This window comes from Drosophila montana, unplaced genomic scaffold, assembly GCF_035044405.1.
Source record: "Drosophila montana isolate Dmon_TW-CO22-7 unplaced genomic scaffold, ASM3504440v1 contig_3833_1, whole genome shotgun sequence".
Classification (NCBI taxonomy): Eukaryota; Metazoa; Arthropoda; class Insecta; order Diptera; family Drosophilidae; genus Drosophila; species Drosophila montana.
In genome coordinates, this window is record NW_026998704.1 from 1,986,995 (window position 1) to 2,010,747 (window position 23,753).

At 38.0% G+C, this 23,753-nt stretch overlaps 1 protein-coding gene across 1 annotated transcript in view; it reads left to right on the plus strand.

Moving 5' to 3' along the window:
• The first annotated feature begins 5,847 nt into the window (after positions 1-5,847).
• ttv (exostosin glycosyltransferase 1 ttv) overlaps positions 5,848-23,753 on the plus strand; it is a 79,894-nt gene continuing 61,988 nt past the window's right edge. Inside the window, exon 1 of the mRNA XM_064695773.1 lies at positions 5,848-7,318. Within this exon, the coding sequence (XP_064551843.1) occupies positions 6,531-7,318 (788 nt within the window). The 5' untranslated portion in view covers positions 5,848-6,530. The remainder of the gene's footprint in view (positions 7,319-23,753) is intronic.

Sequence of the window (23,753 nt, forward strand, 5' to 3'; positions counted from 1 at the left end):
GATGTGTGCACGGTTATGGGTAAATGCATATAAGAAGAGATTGTGCATGACGTTCTTTTAACACCTTGGCTGCAACACCCCGCTCCTATTGCCACCATCAACACCAGTTCCCCCATTTGCAGCCATAATCGTTCACATCCGGGTCATAAAAGACAAAATCAGAACATAGCACAACAATTCCATGATCCCCAAAGAGAGTGTTGTGTATGGCGTGACCATGTGGCGCTCATAAAACCACAGGAGTGGCCGCAGGAGTTCTGAGTTGCGGGGGGTGGCGGCTTGTGGAAGTATTTCGCAACAGTAAAATTCAAAAGGATATCAAGTAACCGCGAAATACCTCATTTGGTGGATGCAATTTTACTTATAAGGGATGAGTAAGAAATAAATTTTGATTTGTCTTCAAAAAAATACCCTGTTAATGAAAGGGCAAAACGTCGCGGCAGCTATATAAGAACTGTGACCATAAAGAAAGAATAGGAGAGAGAAAGCTATTCTATCTATATCATTAGATAAATATCTATAATATATAATAAAAAATAAAAATATAATTTTACAATACATTAGACTAAAATATAAACTTAATTTGACAAATTATCTCTATATATAAAACTGTTTGTCCTGACTGACTGAATGACTGACTGACTGACTGACTGACTGACTGACTGACTGACTGATTGGTGATCAACGCACAGCCCAAACCGTAAGAGCTAGGAGGCTGAAATTTTCACTGTAGTTACCTTATGTGATGTAGGTGCACGTTAAGACGGGGTTTCGGGAAATTCCACCCGCAAGTATGGAAAAATCGCGAAAAACGTTTGTATGTAACTTTTTTGTTTACCATCCGATCGGCCTCAAACTTATTTTCAAAGATCTTTGTTCAAATTCATTTGAGGGGTGTTTCACACTTTTCGTAAAATCCGTTCCTCCTTGGTGGAAATTGAGGTCAAAGATTTAGTGGGTGACGTTTCGCGCTCAAATTCATTTCCAAAGATCTATAAGAAAAATCATTTGATACGTGTTTCACACTTTTCGCAGAATTCACACTTTTTCGTGGGGAATGCGATTTAAAGATTTTTTGAGCGAAGTTTTATGTTGTGTCCGATTTGCTTCAAACTTATTTTCAAAGCTCTACATAAGAACTTAATAAATACGTATTTCAGCGATTTGGGAAATTCCACCCGCAACAGTGGTAAATTGGCGGAAAACGGTTGTATGAAAGTTTTTTGTTTACGATTTGATCGGCCCCAAACTTATTTTCAAAGATCTTTGTTCAAATTCATTTAAAAGGTGTTTCACACTTTTCGAAAAATCCGTTCCTCCTTGGTGGAAATTGAGGTCAAAGATTTGGTGGGTGACGTTTCGCGCTCAAATTCATTTCCAAAGATCTATAAGAAAAATCATTTGAGACGTGTTTCACACTTTTCGCAGAATCCAAATTTTTTCGGGTGGAATACGACTCAAAGACTTTTTGTGCGAGGTTTTAAGTTGTGTCCGATTTGCTTCAAACTTATTTTCAAAGCTCTAGATAAGAACTTAATGAATACGTATTTCAGCGATTTGGGAAATTCCACCCGCAACAGTGGTAAATTGGCGGAAAACGGTTGTATGAAAGTTTTTTGTTTACGATTCAATCGGCCCCAAACTAATTTTCAAAGATCTTTGTTCAAATTCATTGGAGGGGTGTTTCACACTTTTTGAAAAATCCATCCCTCCTTGGTGCAAATGGTGTCGAAGATTTGGTGGATGACGTTTTATGTTCAAATTTATTTCCAAAGATCTATAATAAAAATCATTTGAGACGTGTTTCACATTTTTCGCTAAATCTAAGCTCCTTCGGTGGAAAATGCATTTCAAAGATTTTTTTGGTGAATTTTAAGTTTTGTCCGATTTGCATAAAAGTTGTTTGATTCCCGTCCGATCAGTTTCAAAATCATTTTCAAAGCTTTTTGGAAACATTGATGCCACGGGCAAGGCCGGGTTATACCCGCTAGTAATATATAATTTTTAACTTTAGAATTCTTCTCTATAATATTTATTTTGTGCTGGGTTCGGCTAGATCCGGACATTTTTTTCGCAGCTCGTTTCAATCAGAATTTATCTTTCTTTTCATTCCGAGGGGAGTTTAATTGCAGCCAAAAAGCAGGGTATAATTCATCTTTTACCTTTGCGTAATGGATGGCCGACAGGTCGTAGGAGACCTGCCGGCGTGTTTCATATACCGCCGCCCCTCTCTCTCCTCATCCCGAGCAGAGCATTTTTCTAAGTGCAAAACAAAGAATAAGCTGAATACTCCAATCTGCCACAGCATTCCGGCGTTCTCCTACTTCTTCTTCTTCTTCTTCTTCTTAGGGGCATCCACGAGTGTGCCATGAAATAAAGTCGTCCAACCAACTAAAAGTGACGTCATAAATTTTGTAGCTATTTAACAGAGGGCAGGGGAAAGTGGGCGGAGTAGTAAGTGCACAAGGAGCTGACTCAGAGTTCTGGGCTGCTCCTTTGCCGCAATCCGTTGTCTAGCAACTAATGAATTTATGTTGTTGTTGCCACTGCTGCTGCCACTGATGCTGCCACCGATGCTGCCACTGATGCTGCAAACTTTAAGCAACAGCCATGATTGTTATGTGGTCTATTTGAGCGCCCTGCGCCCCGTTGAGTAATGGGGCGGGGTAGTCAGCTTGGAGCACGCTGCTCTTCGCAGCATTATGCTGCGTCCTTATGCCAAAGAGCAGCCACAAAGTTGCCGAAAACAGATTTACGTGGGCGTGGCCCGGAATAAATCGAATTCCTTCATTAGCATGCAGCGCTACAGCGCACAATTCATCAAAGTTTTGCCCATAGTACGCGAATTCGCAGCAGCAGCAGCAGCCGCACCAGCTGCAAAACACCTAAAAGTATGCTCTGATTATATAAAAAAGTCCAGCGTGTGCATGATTGATTAACTTTCGTGGGCGTTTTCCTGTAATTTAGCATGAAACGGACAAATGCACAAGAACTAAACTCACAAACTAACTTGAGCTAAGAATCCAATCGACGAGATGTTACCTCGTCCACCAGATAATCAAGAAAATGAAGACTTAGTTAGGTCATCTAAAGACATGTATCTATATAGTTTTCCTTTTCTGACCTGGTATGTATTAAGATTTTAAATAAACTATATACTTTTATGTTCAAGCTCAACAATTTGAGATCGATTTACCAAAAGTAAACTCAAGTAAAAAGTGGCATTTACTTAAAATGTATTAACAATCAGAGAATACGTAATTAAAACTAACTGTAAACTATAATCCTAACCCTTCCTACAATTTATATGCCGGATTTTACTTAACAGGATTTGAGCAGAGCAGAATATATTTATATATATTCGGAAGCTAGGTGAATGGACTTAACTATATTTTATGAGACAAGAATACCTGCTTTTTGTTATATGTATATATTTGAACAGCTTATACCCTGTCTGTTTAGTATTTTTTGTTATGCACACAGGGTATTAAAAAATGCAAAAGGGAAACGCAAGCAGCAGCAGGCGACGTGGACGATGACGACCAGGAAGTCTGACACTTAATTAGAACTGCCGGAAACGGAAACGAAATGCATGACCATGGCAAAGGGGCGGCTTGTCGCATGCAACTCCTGCTGGCGATGGAAAAAATAGCCGATCTAAATGAGAAATGAAAATAAAATTGAGCTCGGCTTATTTTGTTTTTTGAAATGACAGAGTTTTATTTTTATTGGCATCATATTTTGCTGTTGTTAAATTGTAAACTATTAATATTTGTGAAAGAAATTAAAATTAAAATTTATTTAGAGAAAAAAGACAACTTCTTTTTGATGGAGTATATATTTTCTTTTCATTAAATTTTAAACTATAAATGTTTATGAAAGAAAAATAAAAAAAAACTTAATGATGTGACATACACAAAAATGGAGCTTCGACATAAAGTCACATTTTGGAAGCTATTTCTTCGAGAAATTATAATTGGTCTGAAACTATATATTTACATATATTGACCCAAATTAAAAGCTCTTGTTTTGAGAATATATTTGTTTTTATCTATAGAAATTATTTAATTTAATAAGTATATAATGAAATTATGATTAATATATGTAAGCATAAATTGTATTCTATAACTAATCTTAATATTTTTTTTTGTGAATAAATGTATCTCTTAGAAATTTTAATTTTTCAAATGGAATATAAATTTACTTCGAAAAGGCATGAATTTTTAATGTATTAAAAGTAATTGTGAAATTATATTCGTTATCATCATAACAAGATATATAGTCAAGCCAAGATTTTGGTAATATAGAGGATATTTTTTAACCAACTGACACGGCACATCTCTAGAAGCAGCTGTTGCTGTTCCACTCTCACACACTGACACACACACGCACACGCACACGCACACACACTGACACGTAGCTCCTCTCTAGCAACAACAAATGCAAGTGCAGCATGCAGGCTGTGACGACAAAATTAAATTCTACACACAAAAGTTGAGTGCGGCTGCTGGGAACTGCAATTTGTTTTGAGTTGGCAGCCGTCTAGTCTGAGTTCTTTATATGATGAGAGGATGCTTCAAGTGCTCGTGCTGCAGAATCTATTTTTTATTAGCCCTTCGCTGATTTCATTTGCATGCAAGTCAACCCGAACAGGGCAACTTATAAAGCCATAAAGACAGAGGGAGAGGGAGACTGAGAGGCAGAGGCAGCAGTAGAAGCAACAGCAGCAGAAGCCGTGACGGAACAGCTGCCTGGCATATTTTGTTGGGGTTCTTGCTTATGTGGGGGCACATCATAATTGCGGTTGGTGGTAGGATGCGGGGGCGCATGGACGGCATTCCTGTGCATAATTGAAATTCCAGTCTAAACGCGTTTGTAACGGGAAATTGCGCGGTCCAAAAGGGCAACCGGAGCTCGAGCCGGAGACGGATGCGGATGCGCCAGGCAATGTCCAAAAATTTTTGTTTTTTGGTGGTCTCTGCAATGGGCAGCGTGTTTGTATTTGCTTATGTACATAATTACTTTCGTGCGTCCAACACACATAAAATAATGTTAAGCAAATAAACAAAAATGCTCTCCAGAGGGAAATTCAACATGCATATGTATGTATGTATGTATGTTTGTGTATGCATGTGCATGGTTGTGTATCCAGTTTAAATCATGTATTTGTTAATGCAATCAATTTGACCAAACAATTAATATTGTGCAGATGCATTTGTGTAGTTGTATAATTACATTTGACAAACAGCCGCCGCTCGAGGGAAAACATTTTGCGCCTTCCATTGCCCACATGCCTACATGCACATGCACACACACAGTCAGCCAAACGCACATGCATGCTACAAACACTAAAACACCGTGAATTGTTGAATCAGACAAACAGCTGATCGTATGTCTGCATGGCGTTGCCACCTAATTGCGCGCACAATGTTGCGTGCGTTGTGCGCATGTCTTCGCCTTCCAGGAGCTAAAATAATGGCTTTCCAAGCAAGGCTCGTTGGCCAAAGACACTTACATGTCAATGGCAGTACACGCCGAGCCTTCAAAACGCATCCAAGTGGAGCGCGCATAAGACGGCGCGGCAAAAATTGATATATTGTTTGGCCGTGCAATACGCGCAGCGCTAAGCGCAATACAGCGTGTTAAAAACTTAGCTAAAATGCGAGTATAGTGCACCAAAAATATTGGCTTTATTAGCTAATGAAACAGCATTTGCGTATTTCATTAATATTCTTAAAGGTTGAATATATTTTGTTTAAAAGTTAACGTCTGGCTTGGCTCTGGCAACGCTTGGCAACTCTGTCAATGTTTTGACAGTTGGTTAACGCTCTCACACACGCTCTCTCAGTCAGTGGCTCTCCGCTGCTGAAAATGATTCGTGTTGCGTTGTGTCGCGTTCGCATTGTTTATAAAACAAATTAATTATATTTATTATTAGTTTAAGTGGTAAAGTGGTTGAAATTGTGCAATACAGCTGCACGCGCCGCGCGAATGCGTGAGAGCATGAGATATGCTAGCTGCCAAGTCGTCGTCGTGGTCGTCGCTGCCGCTGTCGACGCCGAACTCGTCGCGCCAGCTAATGAAAAATATACGTAGAGAAAAATGCTTAAATATAATATACAAAATTGAATCAAAGTAACTAAAAAGTGGCGTCAAACGATTAATATATGTATGTGTGTTCAGTTCATGCAAGTGAAATGTGTATGGCAAAGTTGCGCGCAAAGACGTCGCAGCCAACAGCAACAACAACAACAATACCAGAGAAAGAGAGACAGAGCGAGAGCGAGAGAGGGGCTGCTGCGGCGACCGTAACAAACCCAACAATAACAAATAAAAAGAAGCAGAGCAAAATGCGCTTACACTAAGCAAGAGGAACTAAAGAAGCATCACTTGCTTACACGCCTGCACCCCTCCCACCCGTAAGCAATCGACTTACCAAATTAACTTCTAGCGGATCCAGCACCAAATCATCACAAAACCCAGCAGCAAACGCAGCACCCAGTCGGCACCCCAGCTGGACTCTTGTCAGCATGCAGGCTAAAAAGCGTTACATACTGGTCTTTGTCTCGTGCGCGTTTCTGGCCTATTGCTATTTTGGCGGCTATAGGCTGAAAGGGGCGCCGCATCGACCACGGCGCGCCCAGCACGAATCGGCCAAGGATGGGGGTGTTCAACCGTACGCACAACTCCCCAGCTTTATGGGCTATGAGCAGCGCCAGCCGCTGTCTAATGAGTCGACGGCCGTTGCTGTCGTTGCCAAAAGGAAGCCGCCAGCGGCTGCTTGTCGCATGGAGACGTGCTTCGATTTTACCAAATGCTACGATCAGTTTCTGGTCTACGTTTACCCGCCGGAGCCGCTGAACTCGCTGGGCGCCGCACCGCCCAGCTCGGCCAACTATCAGAAGATACTCACTGCCATACAGGAGTCGCGGTATCATACCAGCGATCCCGCCGCCGCCTGCCTCTTTGTGCTGGGCATCGATACGCTGGACCGCGACTCGCTCTCTGAGGATTATGTGCGCAATGTGCCATCGCGTCTGGCGCGCCTGCCGCATTGGAATAATGGACGCAATCACATCATCTTCAATCTGTATTCTGGCACCTGGCCGGACTATGCCGAGCACTCGCTTGGCTTTGATGCCGGCGAAGCCATTCTGGCCAAGGCCAGCATGAGTGTTCTTCAAATGCGTCACGGCTTCGACGTTAGCATTCCGCTCTTCCACAAACAGTTTCCCTTGCGCGCCGGCGCCACCGGCTCTGTGCAGTCCAACAATTTTCCCGCCAACAAAAAGTATTTGCTGGCATTTAAGGGCAAGCGGTAAGCCAAACAAGAATAAATATATGTATCTACATTTTAGTGTCTAAGCCTCATTCCAAGTGCTTGACAATTATATGTTTTATCATAGAAGATATTAGTAATGTTTTAGTACTCACCAAAAATGTTTCTTGCTGCATTGCTGATACTCTATCCTAAAGTAACTAGTGTTTTTATTGGCAGGTCTTTTCTATACGATATTAAGAATCGACATTTTAACAAGAACCAACAAAATTTTTTGCGAATGTAACATTTTGCCAGTACGTTTTCCCATAAGAAACAACATTTTCCACATTTGTAAAAACTGTAACATTTTCAAAAAATATTGCTATTTGCCCCTAGTAATTCGGGTATTTTGTGATAATTTATAGAAATTCCTATCGATGGTTTGAAAAATATAAAACAATCATTACCATAAACAACTAATATAGCAATAAAGGAAAGCTGTAACTTAAAATTATATATTACATTTTACTAATCCCACAGTTTTTAACATGTAAAGAAGGCAAAATCCCGCAAAGAGTCCATTAAATAGAGCCCCCCACTTCGAGGCCGTATTATTTGACTTTCGGAAGGACAACTTTGCGGCGCTTAGATAAATCAAATCGAACCCCCAGCTGTTAATTTAAAGAAGCGGTGCTTTTGCCGTTCATATGTTACACTTGCTTATGGAATCGCAGAATGTGAAGTTTGTTAATGTAACATATTTTGAGCATAGTGGAATCAGGCTATTATTCTCAAGTTAAAATATTTTTCAACCAAGCTGACACGTTGTTAGTTGTTCTAAGCTTAAACTCGTTGCGAACTATAACGCCCCAAGCGACCAAAAATAACAAGGCGAGTAAAGGCGTCTTTTTGTTGCATGCCATGCATATTTCAGAGTCGACTTGACTGCACTACTACATAAATGATAGACTTGTGTATATCAAAAACTTTTTATACCCTAAACCCATTAAACATGACAATAAAGGGCATGATGGTAAATGGCAAATGTATGTAACAGAAAGAGGTTACTATCATGAACTGTGTAAATTCTTATTAAGCATCAAAAGTCGAGTCGATCTAGCCTGGTTCGTCTGGACAGTCAGACCTTTCAGTCCGTCCGTCTGTCCGTGTGCATGATCACATCGACCTCAGATACTTAAAGAGGCAGGGACTTGGAACGTGGGTCCTCCTAGTGCGCGCAGTTTGAGTTTGATTCCGATCATTGATAACTTAAACCGATTCCTAGGAATCGATAAAAATCGATATCCAAATTATGTTTTTTTGAGCAAATATCTGGGTCTTATGGCTTAGGGTATTCCCTAGTCAGGCATTCCCCCGACTAGAGCATTCTCGTTTTAATTTCAAAATCAAGCATTTACGACCGGCGCTATGCTTCCTAATGAATAAGTTAAATAACATCCATATCAATCAGTAATGTCATGCTTGTCTGCAAAGATATAATATTTTATCCTTGACAATGGGAAGATACATTCCCTTCTTGATTTAATGATTAAATACATTTTAAACATATACACATGAGTACTTTCTTTAGTTAAACTAGTTACAATGCTATGCGATTGTCACATTGTTAGATGAGTTTGTTTTTAAAACTAACGAGAATCTGCTCAGACTCGGACTCCTTAAAATGTTGTTTTTCACCAAAATAACAAATCAGCGTTTTGTTACTCACCTCCTACTAGTTAGTCACTTTGTAGGAGTCACTTCTGAAGTAATGTGTCTTTGCTATGCACTTGCAGTTTGAGAATTCATCGAGGGGTGTGTTTTTTTTTTCAGATGCAATTTTTGACCATGCACTGACCCTAAAAACTTCATTTCATTCCATTTTGCTTGTTGATTTTTTTTTGTCCTCGTTAGGCTCAGTCAGGCGGCAAATTGCAGGTTGCAGCGATCGATTGCAGTGCCAGAGAACTGGTCATTCCCAACTTTTGGTGCCATCCAAATTGAAAAATTGTCTAGCAACGCGTCCCATTCATCATGTCCCGTGGCTCGTCCTCGTGTTCGCCTTTTTCCTTGTGCCCAGCTTTTGTTGCGCTTTTGTTTGTCTTCGCTTTATTGTTGTTTACTCGCTTGTAGCGCCCACTTTTGCCACAGGCGCTTCTTTTGACATGTAACTCGATTCAATAACAGTGCCTCAGGCAGCAAGACCAGTCGACAGGACGCCGGGCGGCAGGACGAGGTAGGACGAAGTACACTGCGAAAAAAAAGACTATGAAATCATTATTTAACACGTGGCTGAAAATCGTTTCGATAAAATTATAAACCCTTGATTTAAATATGATTTTCCTTAGTTAGCTCTTTTTAAATTAAAGTCAGCTTGACTTGAAATATAAATGAAAAATATTTTGCTCTAAAACTAACGAAGAAGTAAAATAAAATAGTTACATAATTCAAAATTCTTATGTTTAAATTAAGACAAAAAGATTTGTCTTTAAATGCCATACTTTTTTCAAGATGAATCCTATTTGACTCTTACTTAAAATTCATGAACAGCTGCCGCAAAAATTAAGTAGTCAAAACTTAATTTATGCTCTCCATTTTTTTCTCCTGTGTATGACCTCTGGCTTATTGTTTGTCGCTGCCGTTGCCGTCATGTGGGAGTCACCACCTGCGCCTGACGACGTTAAAACTGGTCAGCAGTGGACCCCGTGTCCTAGGTCCTCCCTCATACATGAGCTCATTGCGCTGTAATTTAAAAATTGATTTTTGCTGTGCAGGACAACTTTCTGGCAAAGTTTATAATATGTTTTGCTGACAACTAGGGACTCCCCATACTAAAAGGACGTTATTAATTGAAGTGGCGCAACGCACACAATTAACACAGCGAGTGGTAGCAATTAATAAATTTATGTATAAAAGGACAATGGAAATACGTCGTCAACGTCCTGGCTGCTTTTTCTGATAATTCAGAACGTTCAAAATGGAGCCATCATCATGCAAAAATGTGTGTGCGCGTATGCTGTGTGTGCGTATGTGTGTGTGTGCTTGGCTGGCACTTAAGTTAACTGCGGCTGGTGGGTGGCAGCCACTGGGACGCACGGGGGACACTTGCCATAAGATTAACACAAGCAGCCAACAACAACAGCAACAAGAACAACAACAACAAAAACAGCAACAACAACAACAAGCACAACAACCATGGCAAACAGCAGCTGGAACACGTTGGAGGGCACACCAAAGTGATGTTAAAGTTGTTAATAACACTCGCACACATCGTACAGACACACACATACACATACGCACGGAATCGTGGATGACTCCTGCGCGGGCGTTGGAGCTGGACACATGGACAATTAAAAGCGAAAGCAACATTACATGCGGAGCCACTTTACAATTTTGTTAAGCTAATGACAAACCCAACAAAGCTGCACGGCTAACATTTACCCTACAATTAACAACGCCAATTTTTTCGATCCAAATAGTATAAATATGTAAAAAAAATATATATATATAAATATATGAAAAACATATATAAATATATAAAATAAAAATATATGTATTTATAAATTAATTATATAAAATATTATGTGTAAATTACGAGCACACGCCAGGTTTTATCTCAGTTTTCCGCCCTTTTTCCATCTGTGAGCGTGGATTTATCTAATTATCATAGCACGTACTGTCATGCAGAGCTTTTATAATAATGTATTAGATTTTCTATATGCCGAGGACAACAATGTGTGGTATGTGCTGAGCTCTTAGTCGTAGGCTATTTAAGAGATCCTATCCAAATCATAATATGCTTAAAGTTCGTTTAACAGTCTTCCATTCGTTTTTAACTTCCTTAGGTGAAATTTTCCAAGATCTCGTCTGAGTACTCAGACTCATTAAAAATATTTGTTGTACTTTAATAAAACTCCTCACACGACTATCCATGCTGTTGCGTATACACAACTACGGAAGCTGTGTATCCAGCTTTAAACTCACTTCGTATAAGAGACATAAAGTCCCTAACACACCCAAATAGCCACACACACACACACATATACATATACATATATTTACATTAACGACGGTTGGGGGTGCCCTTTGTGACTTTGCTTTTCTACGCAACGATGAAAAGTTTTTCTTTTCGCATTTAATTGCTCGCCTTTGCTGCTACTCACACCTATCTCTCTCACTCTCCTCTTCTCGCAGCTGCTCTCTCCCTCTTTTCTTTATTCAAGTGAAATTTGTGTGGCAGCTTGCTGTGAGCTAATCTGCGGTTGGGAAGCTGCATTTGCCACTTGGCAGCTTTTCATGGGCGTACCCTCAATATGATGATCCCACAAGCTTACTGCACTGATAATCAAGCTGAAAATGACTCGCTATCAGCTAACTGCGCGTGTTTAGACATTTCATTAGCGAAAGTAGCTGCTTATTCAGCTGACTCCCATACAACAGTTTATTGATAACATGTTGCTGGTGTAATAAAAGTTTTAATAGCTTAAACAAGTCGTGTTTTTTATACTCTTGAAATATGTATTATGAGTATTGTGACGAATTGTAAATAGTTTTGTATGGTTATTAAGGCATTTCTCTTTCTCTTTTGTTTGTATAGCATACATTTTTGCCTTATCGAATTCTATGACATTATCATATAGTTATAGTAAATTGCAATACTCAAGAATTATCCACAAGTCCGTCTATGTTTTGTGTGGTTCGATAACAAACCAGACAACTATATCTTGTGTGAAGGGTTCGCTTAGTCATAAGAGAAAACTTTTAGCATTTCACAGTTTTTATAAATAAACTCAAATGATATGATACGTTATCTAAGTAGGACTACCGTTCAATTTGACTGTTATCAAAATACTATTGCTAGGCAATTCATAAGTTTGTTATTTAATTTTGGCACTTTAAGTTGAACAGAATTCTTAACTGGTTGATGAAGATTGAAGATTGAATAATTATAACATAAATTTCATTGTTATATATTTAATTAATCTATGAAATGACATTTGATATGTTGATAAGCGATTGGTATGGGAACCAATTGTTTTTTGTATAGAAATTTTGTGATCTGTGCAAATGTTTTCCAATTCCAAATGAACACATTTTAAAGTCAGAAGCTTACAAATTCTCTCTTCTTCTTCGCCCACGCTTTCAAATATTTTGCTCTAGTATCTTTCTACTGTATTTTAAATTCTTTGCCAACTATTGTCGTCCACTTCCACTGTTTATATTGCATACAACCTGCCTTACACACTTATTTACTTACTTACTTTATTTACCCAAGACATCTTTGCCTTAATTCTTCAACTCTTCATGATTAGCTTTTGTTACACATTGATGACATTGACATACATATGTTCCCTGTTATTTTATGACATGGCGAGTGACTTACAGTAAATGGAAATCAATTTGGCAACAATTTGTATTTTACTCCCCAGACATTTGAATTCAGTTTTATCCCCGACATACGGTGAGAGCAAACTAAACTTTCACACCTTAACCCAAACTGTGTGGCACGACTTGAAAGTGAATGCTTGCCACAGTTGCCCCAATGCTTCCTGTCACGTTCCCGGCTTCTTATTAACTTTTTATATCTGTGTTCATGATGTGTGAATTTCATATGCTCGATATATACAAACATATTACAGCAGCTATTTCCACCATTTGCCCCAACCTCAGGGCAACCTTTTGTCGCAGTTTCTGGCGTATACAGCAACCCAAACACTAAATAAAGGAAAATAAAATATAAAAGCAGCGACAACTTGCAACCAACTTTTTGAATTGGTTCAGTTATTTTGCAGTTGTTTTTTGCAATTAGTTATTTGATTGGAAGATTTTTTTCCTTTCTTGCAATCAGAGATGACTTTTTAGTTGCGATTGTTGCCAATATTTCTGAAAAGCTATCGCTGAATTCAATAGTTTCGATAATAGCTTATTCTGGCAATAATTTAATATTTTGATGTGGTTAGATCTTGAAAACTTTAGTTGTAAAATGAGCTTTTTGCAGGTAATAACAACAAAAAGATTTGAAACAATCGATAATGGTAAGATGTACGATGATGACATTCGGAATGAAGACATCGCGTTTATCGACAGTTATAAAATACTGTATATTTGGTTTTCGAACAGGTTACTTAATTTTTTTTTAGAATATTCACAACTTTCATAGCTACTGGGATTTGAATAGTAAAGTGTTATGAGCCACTCGATAATGGCGAAAAATCGATGATGACTCCCGGAATGCTGTATCGATAGGTTTAAAACATTGTGCATTAGATTGGTTTTCTGAATATTTTCAAATCTTATAGAGACAGGGATTTTAATAATAATGTGTAAAATTCCTAGAATTGGATAAAGAAGTATTGTCATCTTAGCCTAAGACCATAATAATTAGTGCCATTTTAAAAGTTAGTTCAATAGTTTATAACGATATCCCAAACTGATAATAAAATAAAAAAATATATATATTAAGATTTATTTATCCTCTCTAATTTGCTCTCTTATTTACTCTAGACTGGAAAAGTAAGATAAATAATAGGAAAAAATTATAAAAAACGTTATTGAGCAAAGTGCGGGGTATTTTTTTTTCGTAAAACATACCCCTTTACAATTTGCGTCTGCATTATTATGGCTGCTTTCAGTAAAATTCTTGCTGCTCATTAAAAGCAACTTCGCTGGAATAGAAATTCATTACCTTTTATTCACAACAAAGCAAGGCGCTGAAGAACGGGCGAGGTGGGAGGGAATTTCGAATTCGTTGAGCGATTTGATTGACTGGAGGCAGCCAAAAAATGTTTTCCAGCGGTTGCAGAATTTCTTCAATATATATACTCGAACATTTGCTAGCTGCGAGCTGAATATTGCTTTTGGGCTTTCTGGCATTTCGCATGCAGCTCATGTCGATGGCTCCTATCACGGAGGGTGGTGGTTAAATGGATCGTTGGGTTGGCTTTTCTGTTGTGTTCCGCCGCGTTGTACGGGGGGTTTTTCAATGCCAATTGCATTTTGTAGAGCACATTTTTGCGCTCTTTCAAATTGCTCAAATCAATTCGATGCGGTTGCATTTCGTTGTAGTTTCTAAAATCAGCTTTGGATGCCGACGCCACCCCTTATTGCCCATTTCACATTCCGGCAATTGACTTAATTTATTTTTAGCAAATCCGTTGTAAGTGGGCGTGGCGCTTTCCAAATATTTGCCAGTATCTTTTACTTTTCGAGCGTGAAATAGAAGCAATAAAAATGTGCAGCAGAAAATATAATTTCGCTCTGAAAACCTATTAAAATGGTTTACGAGAAATGAAATGGTTATGAAAAATCTGAAATTGCTCAAAATAAAATAAACTCTTATGTTTACAACTGTTGGGATGAAACAAAAATAAACCAGTTTCCAAAATCAAACAAGTTCTTTAAATATACAGCACTATTAAAATAAGCTGTAAATTTAGAAAGTTTGCTACTTCAGATGTGTATATCCTCCAATGTGAAGGCAACGAAAATAAAAGTATATTCCAAATCGAGCCATAAATATGTCACCCCGCTCCTGGCAATTATTGGCCGTAATTTCATTTGCTGCCCTGAACTGTCATCAATCGCTTTTCGGTCTAATAAACTTTTAGATATTCCTTATCCATTTATTGGCGAAATGCTTTTAAAGTTAATTTGCCGCCACGCCGCTGACTGTGAAACACATAGAACATAAAAGATTATTTATGCTCTTCAAGTTGATTTTCATTTTGGTAAAGCAAACGGGGCGCATTCCTCCAACGACACCCACTCCCCGGCTATGCCGAAAGTTGTCACTTAAGGCGGCAAATCTGCATAAGAATACACAGAGCTTGAAGAAAAATGCGAGTTAATGTCATTCAGACAATGGCCCCGACGACAGCAGCCGAAATTTGAGACAATTTAGCAAGAGTTTTAAATTGCTGGCGGCTGTCCAGTTCGCTGACTGCTTCAATGTCCATCAAATGGGACGTTGTATCGTTAGATAAACCCACATTCTAGACAGAATAAAATGCTGGGCGCGTAATGAGTTTTTTTTTTTTTGTTGTTTGCTCCGATTTTGGCGAGGGGTGTGATAGATCGCAATATTTCACACGTTTCGAAGAGAAAGAGAGAGAGAGAGAGGGAGAGAGAGAGACCTCGGCGCGAAGCCCTTCGCTGAAACGCTTTAAACTGTGGCTCAGTTTCTAGTGGTTTCTGGTGGTTGCAGGCAGCGGCACGTGCCGCCAATAAGGAAATAAATCGCATAAACTGTTTGAGCCGCTTACACGTCATAAGTAAAAGTGCCAACTCGGCAGTTGTTGTGCTTGAGCCTCCTATTGGGGCGGGTTGGCAGCTTGCCCCAAGTTGCTCGGGGCAGATAAGGTTACGACCAGCTACTTCTCTGGTTATTGGCATCCAAACACTCAATGTGTAGCCCATAATCAATTTCAGGCATTGGCATATCTTAAAGCGTAAAACGCCTTGTCTGTGCCAATAAAAGTATCGGGTTGTGTGTGTTGTTGTTGTGCCCCAGCAGAGATGGCCACAGGACTCAAATATAATCGATGGAAAATGCTTTAAGGGCCGCATTTTCAGTTCGCATTACGAAAATGTTCAGTATACATTTGAATTATGTGAAATTTAAAACTTTTTTTATTGCATAAAAAAAAATGTTTCATGCTCCATTAACTGTTTAAAAATTATATTATTATATATTCAAACTTTATGATATGTGGGCCTTCACTCACTATTTTATATAGCTGCCATAAGTGGATATTGTGGATATTATTGATCACTCTTAGCACTGCAATCATATATTATGGCTTACCCAAGTTTCCCAAGTATGTCAAAATACGACTATTATATTATATAACTTCCTTAGGATAGATCAGAGAAAACTAATTGGAATTTTACTCACAGTCACATTAGTTAGTTATTATCTCTTGCCCTTACACAAGCTAGTGTATATTAAGCAGTGTGTTGCCTTCTTCACAAATGTCCTTTACAATATCTGCTTGCCTTACAACAAGTAGTATACATTTCAACGAATTCCTCATGCAGCCATTTATTTTGTTTGCAACTTATCGAAGCGAATTAACATTCCTTTATATAACACAATTTCGCAAGGCAAAAAGTTTATCCTCCTAGTTTTGTGCCCTCAACTAGTTTTGGTTCTTAGAATGCAACAACAAACGAATTATAATTCAATTGCGCTTAATTGAGTGGTGCGACTAGTCCAGAGAAACCACCACAACCACTAGGCCACAACCACCTAGAAATAATTCGCATTTCATTATGTGATTATGTTTCCACATAATGCTTGGCCCCAGATTGGACCAAGTCCAGCGGGGTGGGGCGAAAGGAATGTAATAAAATAAAATTAATTTAATTGTAATTTAATTTTATATTACGGGGAGGGAGCTGACCATTTTGCCTCACATATTTGGCCTAAATACGAGCCGGTTGCTCAAGTGCCACACCAAGCCACCCCAAATCCCGCAGAGATTCCAGCTGCTGCTTGTATTTGTTTTTGTAATGCCAGAGTACAAAATATTTTTTTAATTATGCCTATATATATAAGTGTGTGTGTGTGTGTGTGTGGGAGTTGCTTGTGTGTTGGCTTTTTCACTTGGCTGCCAACTGCTGCTCCTGTGTCCCCGTTCGCCCACTTTCATTTTTCAGCTGCTTTCCTCTGCTGTTGCGGTCTGTGTCCGTGCTAAATGCGCATATGGCGCGAAATGAATTTTGCACGGAAAAAGAACAACAATTTACACATAAATACACACATACACACACACACACACAGCTGAAATAATAATATGTCATGTGTGCACTTTTGAACCTGCCCCGCCAACCCACTCGCAGTTGTACCTCCAGCTGCTGTTATGCATTAATTTTTGTTTTTATACTCTGAATTCGACAAGGTATATATGCGAATCGTGGCTGCTTATGCAACAGTTAAACAAAACTTGATATATAAATATTTTACATTTGGCTGATTTATTAAAGGTACTTTTACTTTATTTTCAAAAGAACTCAAACTAATCTACCCTTACAGAATATCTCTATGTCTAGATTAGGCAATATAAGCGTATTTTCCAAATGATTATACTCTTTCCCCTTTTCAACACACAACGTAAAGCTTTAACGCGAAAATGTTGCCTACTTTTCGGGGCGCTGGTTTTAAATTTATGCGCCCGAAAGCCCATGAACATAAACTATAGATGCTCTTGGAGTGTTAATATAATTATGATAAAATGCGTCACCGCAACGAGTTGAGTGGCCAAAAGCCAAAATGAAAGCTAACATTTCCTCTCGTTGTGTTGCCTGTCCCCTGCGCGCTGCCCGCTCGGGCGTTTGTTGCGCCTCTTGTTGGCCAATTTGTTGCCAGAAACACGCAGCAACACTTGAGTACACGCGTAGAAAACAATAAATTTATAAACGCTTTGCCTCCGAGTTGCCAACAATAATGGCGCAAAATATTGCCACTGGACAGCCAAAGGGGGGCGCATGGCCTGGCGGGGGAGCCTGACAAATGCGCGTGTCGGAAAGGTGGAGCGGGGGCGAGTGAATGTGCGTGAGTAAGGGGGTTAGGTGTGTACGTGCGCAGCAGCGCAGTTTGTAAAGTATTTCGTTGCGACTTACGCGTATGGGTTTAAATGCCTCATAATACCCTTTCAGTAGGGTCTCTTAGCTGCGGCACGACTTCATAATGCCTAAGAACTATACGCTATAATAATATAGCCATGGTTTTTTTTATATCACCCTTTAATCCACATAATGTATTAAATCTAATATTTTTTAAAACTGATGTAATAGTGTAGATAGTTTCGATAAACGATATAAAACACTATACTATCGGGAAAATTTCCTCAGTTCATAAGGCTATAAAAACCTTAATTAAGAAGCGTATAAATAATTAAAAGAGTTCCTTAATTAAATAAGCTTTAGCTTGATAGACTCAAGAATTTCAAATAATACATAATAGTAAAATCTAATTATCGATGGGCGCAAAAATAATCGATATAAACAATCTGATTGCGATCAAAATAAATTAAAAACTGCCACTGATAGTTTTACAGAGTATTTAGGGAAATTTACGACATTCATTTGTGCTTAACAAGAAACGGCGGAATTCTTGCCAGTCAAATTTAACATGCATTTAATAACTAAAAACAATAATTAAATATTTATATTATTATCTTGGCTCTGATACAAATAGTTATGGTAAATCTGAGTCTAAATAAATGGGCTGGACTGTCATATTTATGCAAGGAAAAACTATCATAAAGAGAGTATGCGGGTGACAACATATCAACAAAGCTGCTCGGACTTCATTTTCAAAAATAATACAGTGCAAAGTGAGTTACAAAATGGTTTCGCAGGATGTGTGCAAAGGAACTGCGTCACGTGTGTGTGTGTATGTGTGTGTGTGAGGGTGCGATCTCGTTTTTTATTTAAGGGTGTGTGTGTGTACACGTGCTGTTATTGTTGTTATTGTATTTTCATTGTTTGTTATTTACTTTGACACTTTGGCATTGTCACATTTTTAGTTTAGCCGGCGTTATTTATGGGCTAAAACGTCTCGTGCCGCCGCACGTTTCAAATAAATTGATTAAATTTCATGACAATTCATCATGCCACAAAAGGCAGCAGCAGGAAAAGCAGCAACAACAACAACAACAACAACAACAACAATGGCAGCAACCACAATAACCACAATTTGTGAGCTGCTTCAAGTGGTTTTTAAGCAACAACTTTGCTCATAAAACATGGCACAACTTTGGCAATGTCCTTGTCTCGCTCAACGCTCCTCCATCTGCCTCTCTTTCGCTCTATCCTGAGCTCTCTAACTGAGCTCTTGTGGCACTTGCGACAACTGCTGTGGCATTTGGCAAGTTTTATTCCTGTTTGGGCTCCTTGATATGATTATTATTATGCATACAAAACTCATAAAAGCCGCACACCAAATTTCACTCACAAGACAAAAAACCGCAGCTGATTTTTGTGCGCTAATTAACAGCACCCACTTCAAGAAAAACCAGAACAACATTAGATCAGACATAATGAATATTTGAGAAGCGCTTTTTAATTGAATTTTCTCTTTGTGTGCTTCAATCTCATTAACATTTCCTTTTGTCTGTTAAGGTTGGAGGCAACATCAGCAGCAGCAGCAACAACAACAAGAACAACAATTGCAAAAAAAATTAAAAAAACGTATGCCAAAGGATTCCGTAATCAAATTAAAAACCAACTCAAGGCACACATTTTTTTTAAGCACATAAATAATTACATAAATAAGTACTTTTATTTTATGCAAATACAGAGCAGACATACGAAAGTTGATTTAATTAAATTTTCCCTCTATTTGCCTTTGTTGGATTGCGCGCTTAGCAAATGAACTGTAAGAAGCGAATAAAAAGCCAACAAGCAAAAGGCATAAAAAATTTGAAATTATATATCTCTGTCAATATAGCAGAGAAGCAACCTAAAAAACCATAAAAAAAGCTTTGGCTTTTTCTCTTGTTTACTTTGTTGTTGCTCAAATTTCAAACTTTGCGGCGTTGCAAGCAGCGTATTTACTGATCAGAAGGGCAGAAAGATTAAAGAGGGTGAGCTTTAAAAAGGCATTACTGGTATTATTCTGCAACGTATTTATATAAAGACCACAAATAGCCCCAACTCAAATAAAAATATAGTCAAATTTGACTTTGCTAAATATTTATGCAAAAGTCCAGAGAGATTTCATTTGGAAATTTTAAAAGCAAAGAAAGGGCAAGGAAGGAAAAATGTTTAATAGTGGCACGCCGAACATTAAATATCCGTGCTTATGGTTTTGCAGATATGTGAAGAAAGTTGTAAAGCTTGCCATTCCTGAGTTTGATGAATATATCTTCAAAACAGAAACCTTTCCCATGCAGATACTCTTCTTTCGACATGTGTAGAGCATAGTAGAATTCGTTAATGCCAATTTGGGTTAAGATATCTTAAAACACTGAAATTTTTTTAAACAACAGCTTTATTTTTAACCATGCCCCCATGCTATATAATATAATTGTCTGATGCTGGTAAGTTAGAGCATATACTGCATAGAAACAGACAGAGAGGAATAACAGAGGAGTCTGGCTAAAGTATAAATAATTATTATTATTAAAATAGTATTCCAAAGTTATTTCTTAGATTAACATGTAAAGTAAAACTTATTGCAAGTCCCATTCATATAAACTTTGGCACAACTTAGTTTTGCAAATAATTGTTTTTAATGTTAACGCAATGGAAAATTGTTTTTAAATCAAATAAATGCGTCGGTTTATTTCAAGAAATTCAAAAATGAAATAAAATGCTGTTCTCTAGCTGCAATTCGAGACTCTTTACCTGAAAAATCCGCTGCACGTTTTCTATGGCACATTTTATATACAAGAGTTTGCAGTCTTTGCTTTTACTCTATTTTACATTTTGCGCTTCTTTGACTTTCTACTGAAAATTGGCTTCGATTTTTTCACTTCGTAGACGTTTTCCAAGTTTAACGCATTTTTGCTTTTATTATGTTGTTAAGTCGATGGGTCCTTTATCTCATACGCGTCCCTGTCATTTTTAATAAACAAAGTAATAATTAAATTGAGTCAAATAAATAAGTTAAAAATCTATTTATAGCAAATTTTTTTTGTAATTTTCGCCAACTTATATTATATATAAACACATATATGTATGTATATAAACACCGCTCTAATGGTAAATCTGCGTCAACGCATTTACCATACTCCGCGCCACCTATTAATTGCCAAACTATTACAAATAAAATTGCAAACATCAAAACTGTGAAGTCTACTGAAATTTTACTCCGGAAACATTTTCATTTACAAGGCAACATTTTCCCTGTTTCGGTCAATCGAAATAGCTAAGGAATTACTTGACAAGAAATTTCTTACTGCTCTCGATACTCATATTAGTTTTCCTTTACATATGCCTCGCCTTAATGCACATAATTAATTTATAATATAATTTATACTTAAAAATAAATTAAAAATGTGTATTATACTGTCTTCCGTTAAGTGTGCTAAATTTGAACCGGCGCTTTTTCTCGTGTAAGTCCAGCGCTCAGACACTTAAGCCTTACAGTCTTAAGCACGTTCGCAAAGCACAATTATCCTAACTTTTGGTGTTTTTCATACAAATTTTGACCCAATTTTCCAAAACCCCGTCTTGGTGCGCACTTACGACCCAAAAGAAAGTTTCAATAAAAATTTCAGCCTCATAGCTTTTACGGTTTGGACTTTGGGTTCATTCAGTCAGGACAAACTCAACATATATAAATAGATTTGATTTCATTTGTTGTTACTTGTGCTGTATAGGGTCGAGGGGTCGAGTCTTTTGGCGACTGATGCCAGGAATTCGTGCTTTTTTGCAAAGGACTTTTCATGCGGATAATTAAACAAAATACCAACGGTAAAAGGGGCGAACTTCTGGTGAAAAGAGAAACACGCTCAAACACAATTCTTTTCATAATATTCTTTCCATTTTGTTTAATACTCAAAGCAGTCAATATTCGGTTGAGCGTGAATGAAAAGAACAAGTTGAGCTCCCGCTTAGTTAGTTAAAAAACGAGCAGAAATATTGATGTTTGGCATTTGAGGTTGTTTTTTTTTTTTGTTTTTTTTTTAAAGCAAAAACGACTTTAACAACATTTTGGCAGCTGCACATCCGCTTGGCCAGGATATGGACTGGCTGCAATCGACAGAATGTGCTTCAATGGTTTTCTAATGGACTCCATCCGCTATTTAATGCATCCCACACACACGCACATACACACTCACTCACGCACACACAGATGTGGAATAAACTGAAGTACGCAGCATCCTGCCAGGGCAATGTGTTCGTGCAGCGGCAATTTAAGTCCGAAAAAGGCGCACACATTGGCAGCTTGTAAAGATTAATGATCAGCACAGCCGTTGGCCCAGACCAGTGCAACATGATGCGATAATATGCGATTTGCTGGCCCGGCGTATCTATAAAAATCGCTTGGCTGCTGCTGCTACTGCTGCTGCTTCTGCTGCTGCTATTGACAGAGCAATTGCTGCAGGACGAGGCGACCAGGTCGTCCTTGTCGAGCAGCTCAAGTGCTTGTGTGCGTTTGCTGCTGCTGCTTCTGCTGCTGCAGGAGCGACCTAAACATTTGGCATGCATGAAGTTATTCAATAAAATAAAAATTGAATAGCTTCTTGCAAAAAATATTTTCTATTTGAGTTGGCGACCATGGTTGGTCAAAAGGAAGATGCTGCAGGCGAAACGCTTTTATGAACCACTTACTGTACGTACATATAAGAAATCGGAATTATCTTCACACATAGCGCAAACTTAATCAAACAGCGAAGAACAGCTAACAAAATGGGATTTAATGGGTTAAGTAAAACATGAGCAAACATCATATCTTTTGGTAGCAAAAACGTTGTTAATAAATCCATAATATATGTCGATTTGTAAAAATTACAATTTATGCACTATGTAGTTATATAACGCACACTTATTGCGTGAAGGTTGCAGATATTTTGAGAGATTCGGGGCTTTACTCCAAATTGATATTGATTATCTTCAAAGTGCCATCATTACATCAAAACAAAGCTTGATGGCAATAAAGCTGGGTTTTTTTTATATAAGTAGTAAAAATTGATATAAGTCTATTTTGAAAGTTGACAATAGATTTTATTGATGATTTTGAACATTTTTATAGAGTTTTTTTCACTTTAAATTTTAGAACTTTTGAATATGCCAACAAAGGACCTTGCATAATACAAATTAAATTTGTTATCTATTTCTTCATTTCAATAACCTATTTAATTCTTGGATTAAAAATACACAGTTGAGTATTTCAAATATATATTGGAATATTTCTTTTCGAATTGAAAACGATCGATAACTACCAATGAAAACTATCGTGTGTGTTATCGATACTTTTCCGCATTTAAAATATCTTCTACTATGGTTTTGGTTGCACTTAGTTATTTCAATAATTTTGAATAAGAAATATAGGGTTTGCTCTATTTATTTTATATATAAATTGACTATAAAAAGTATACGTGAATATTTCAATATTTAATCGACATTTATTTCTGTAAGCTGTTTTTAAACAATTAAACATATATATTTTTAAGCCACAAATATCAACATTTTTTTTGGCATAATTTACTTCAGTTGAGCTTCGTTATATAGCACACTTATTATCTCAATCCATCCAATCCTTCGACAATGGTATCTGGTCTGCCAACTAGTTTTAGGGTTTTGTAAAGACCTTTAAACATGTCTCTCTCTGCTTGCTCCCCGCTTGTAAGCGCTACTCGCCAAACTCAAATTCAATTTAAAAGCGTTAAGCATTATATTCATTAAAATGATGTTGCCCGACTCTCCCGTACGAGTGCATCAAAGTCAACAGCAGCCGCAGCTGCAACTGCCGGGGCTGCAACTGCCGGGGCAGCAACTGCCGGGGCTGCCACAGCGGCCCAGTGCCGCAATCCACTGATGA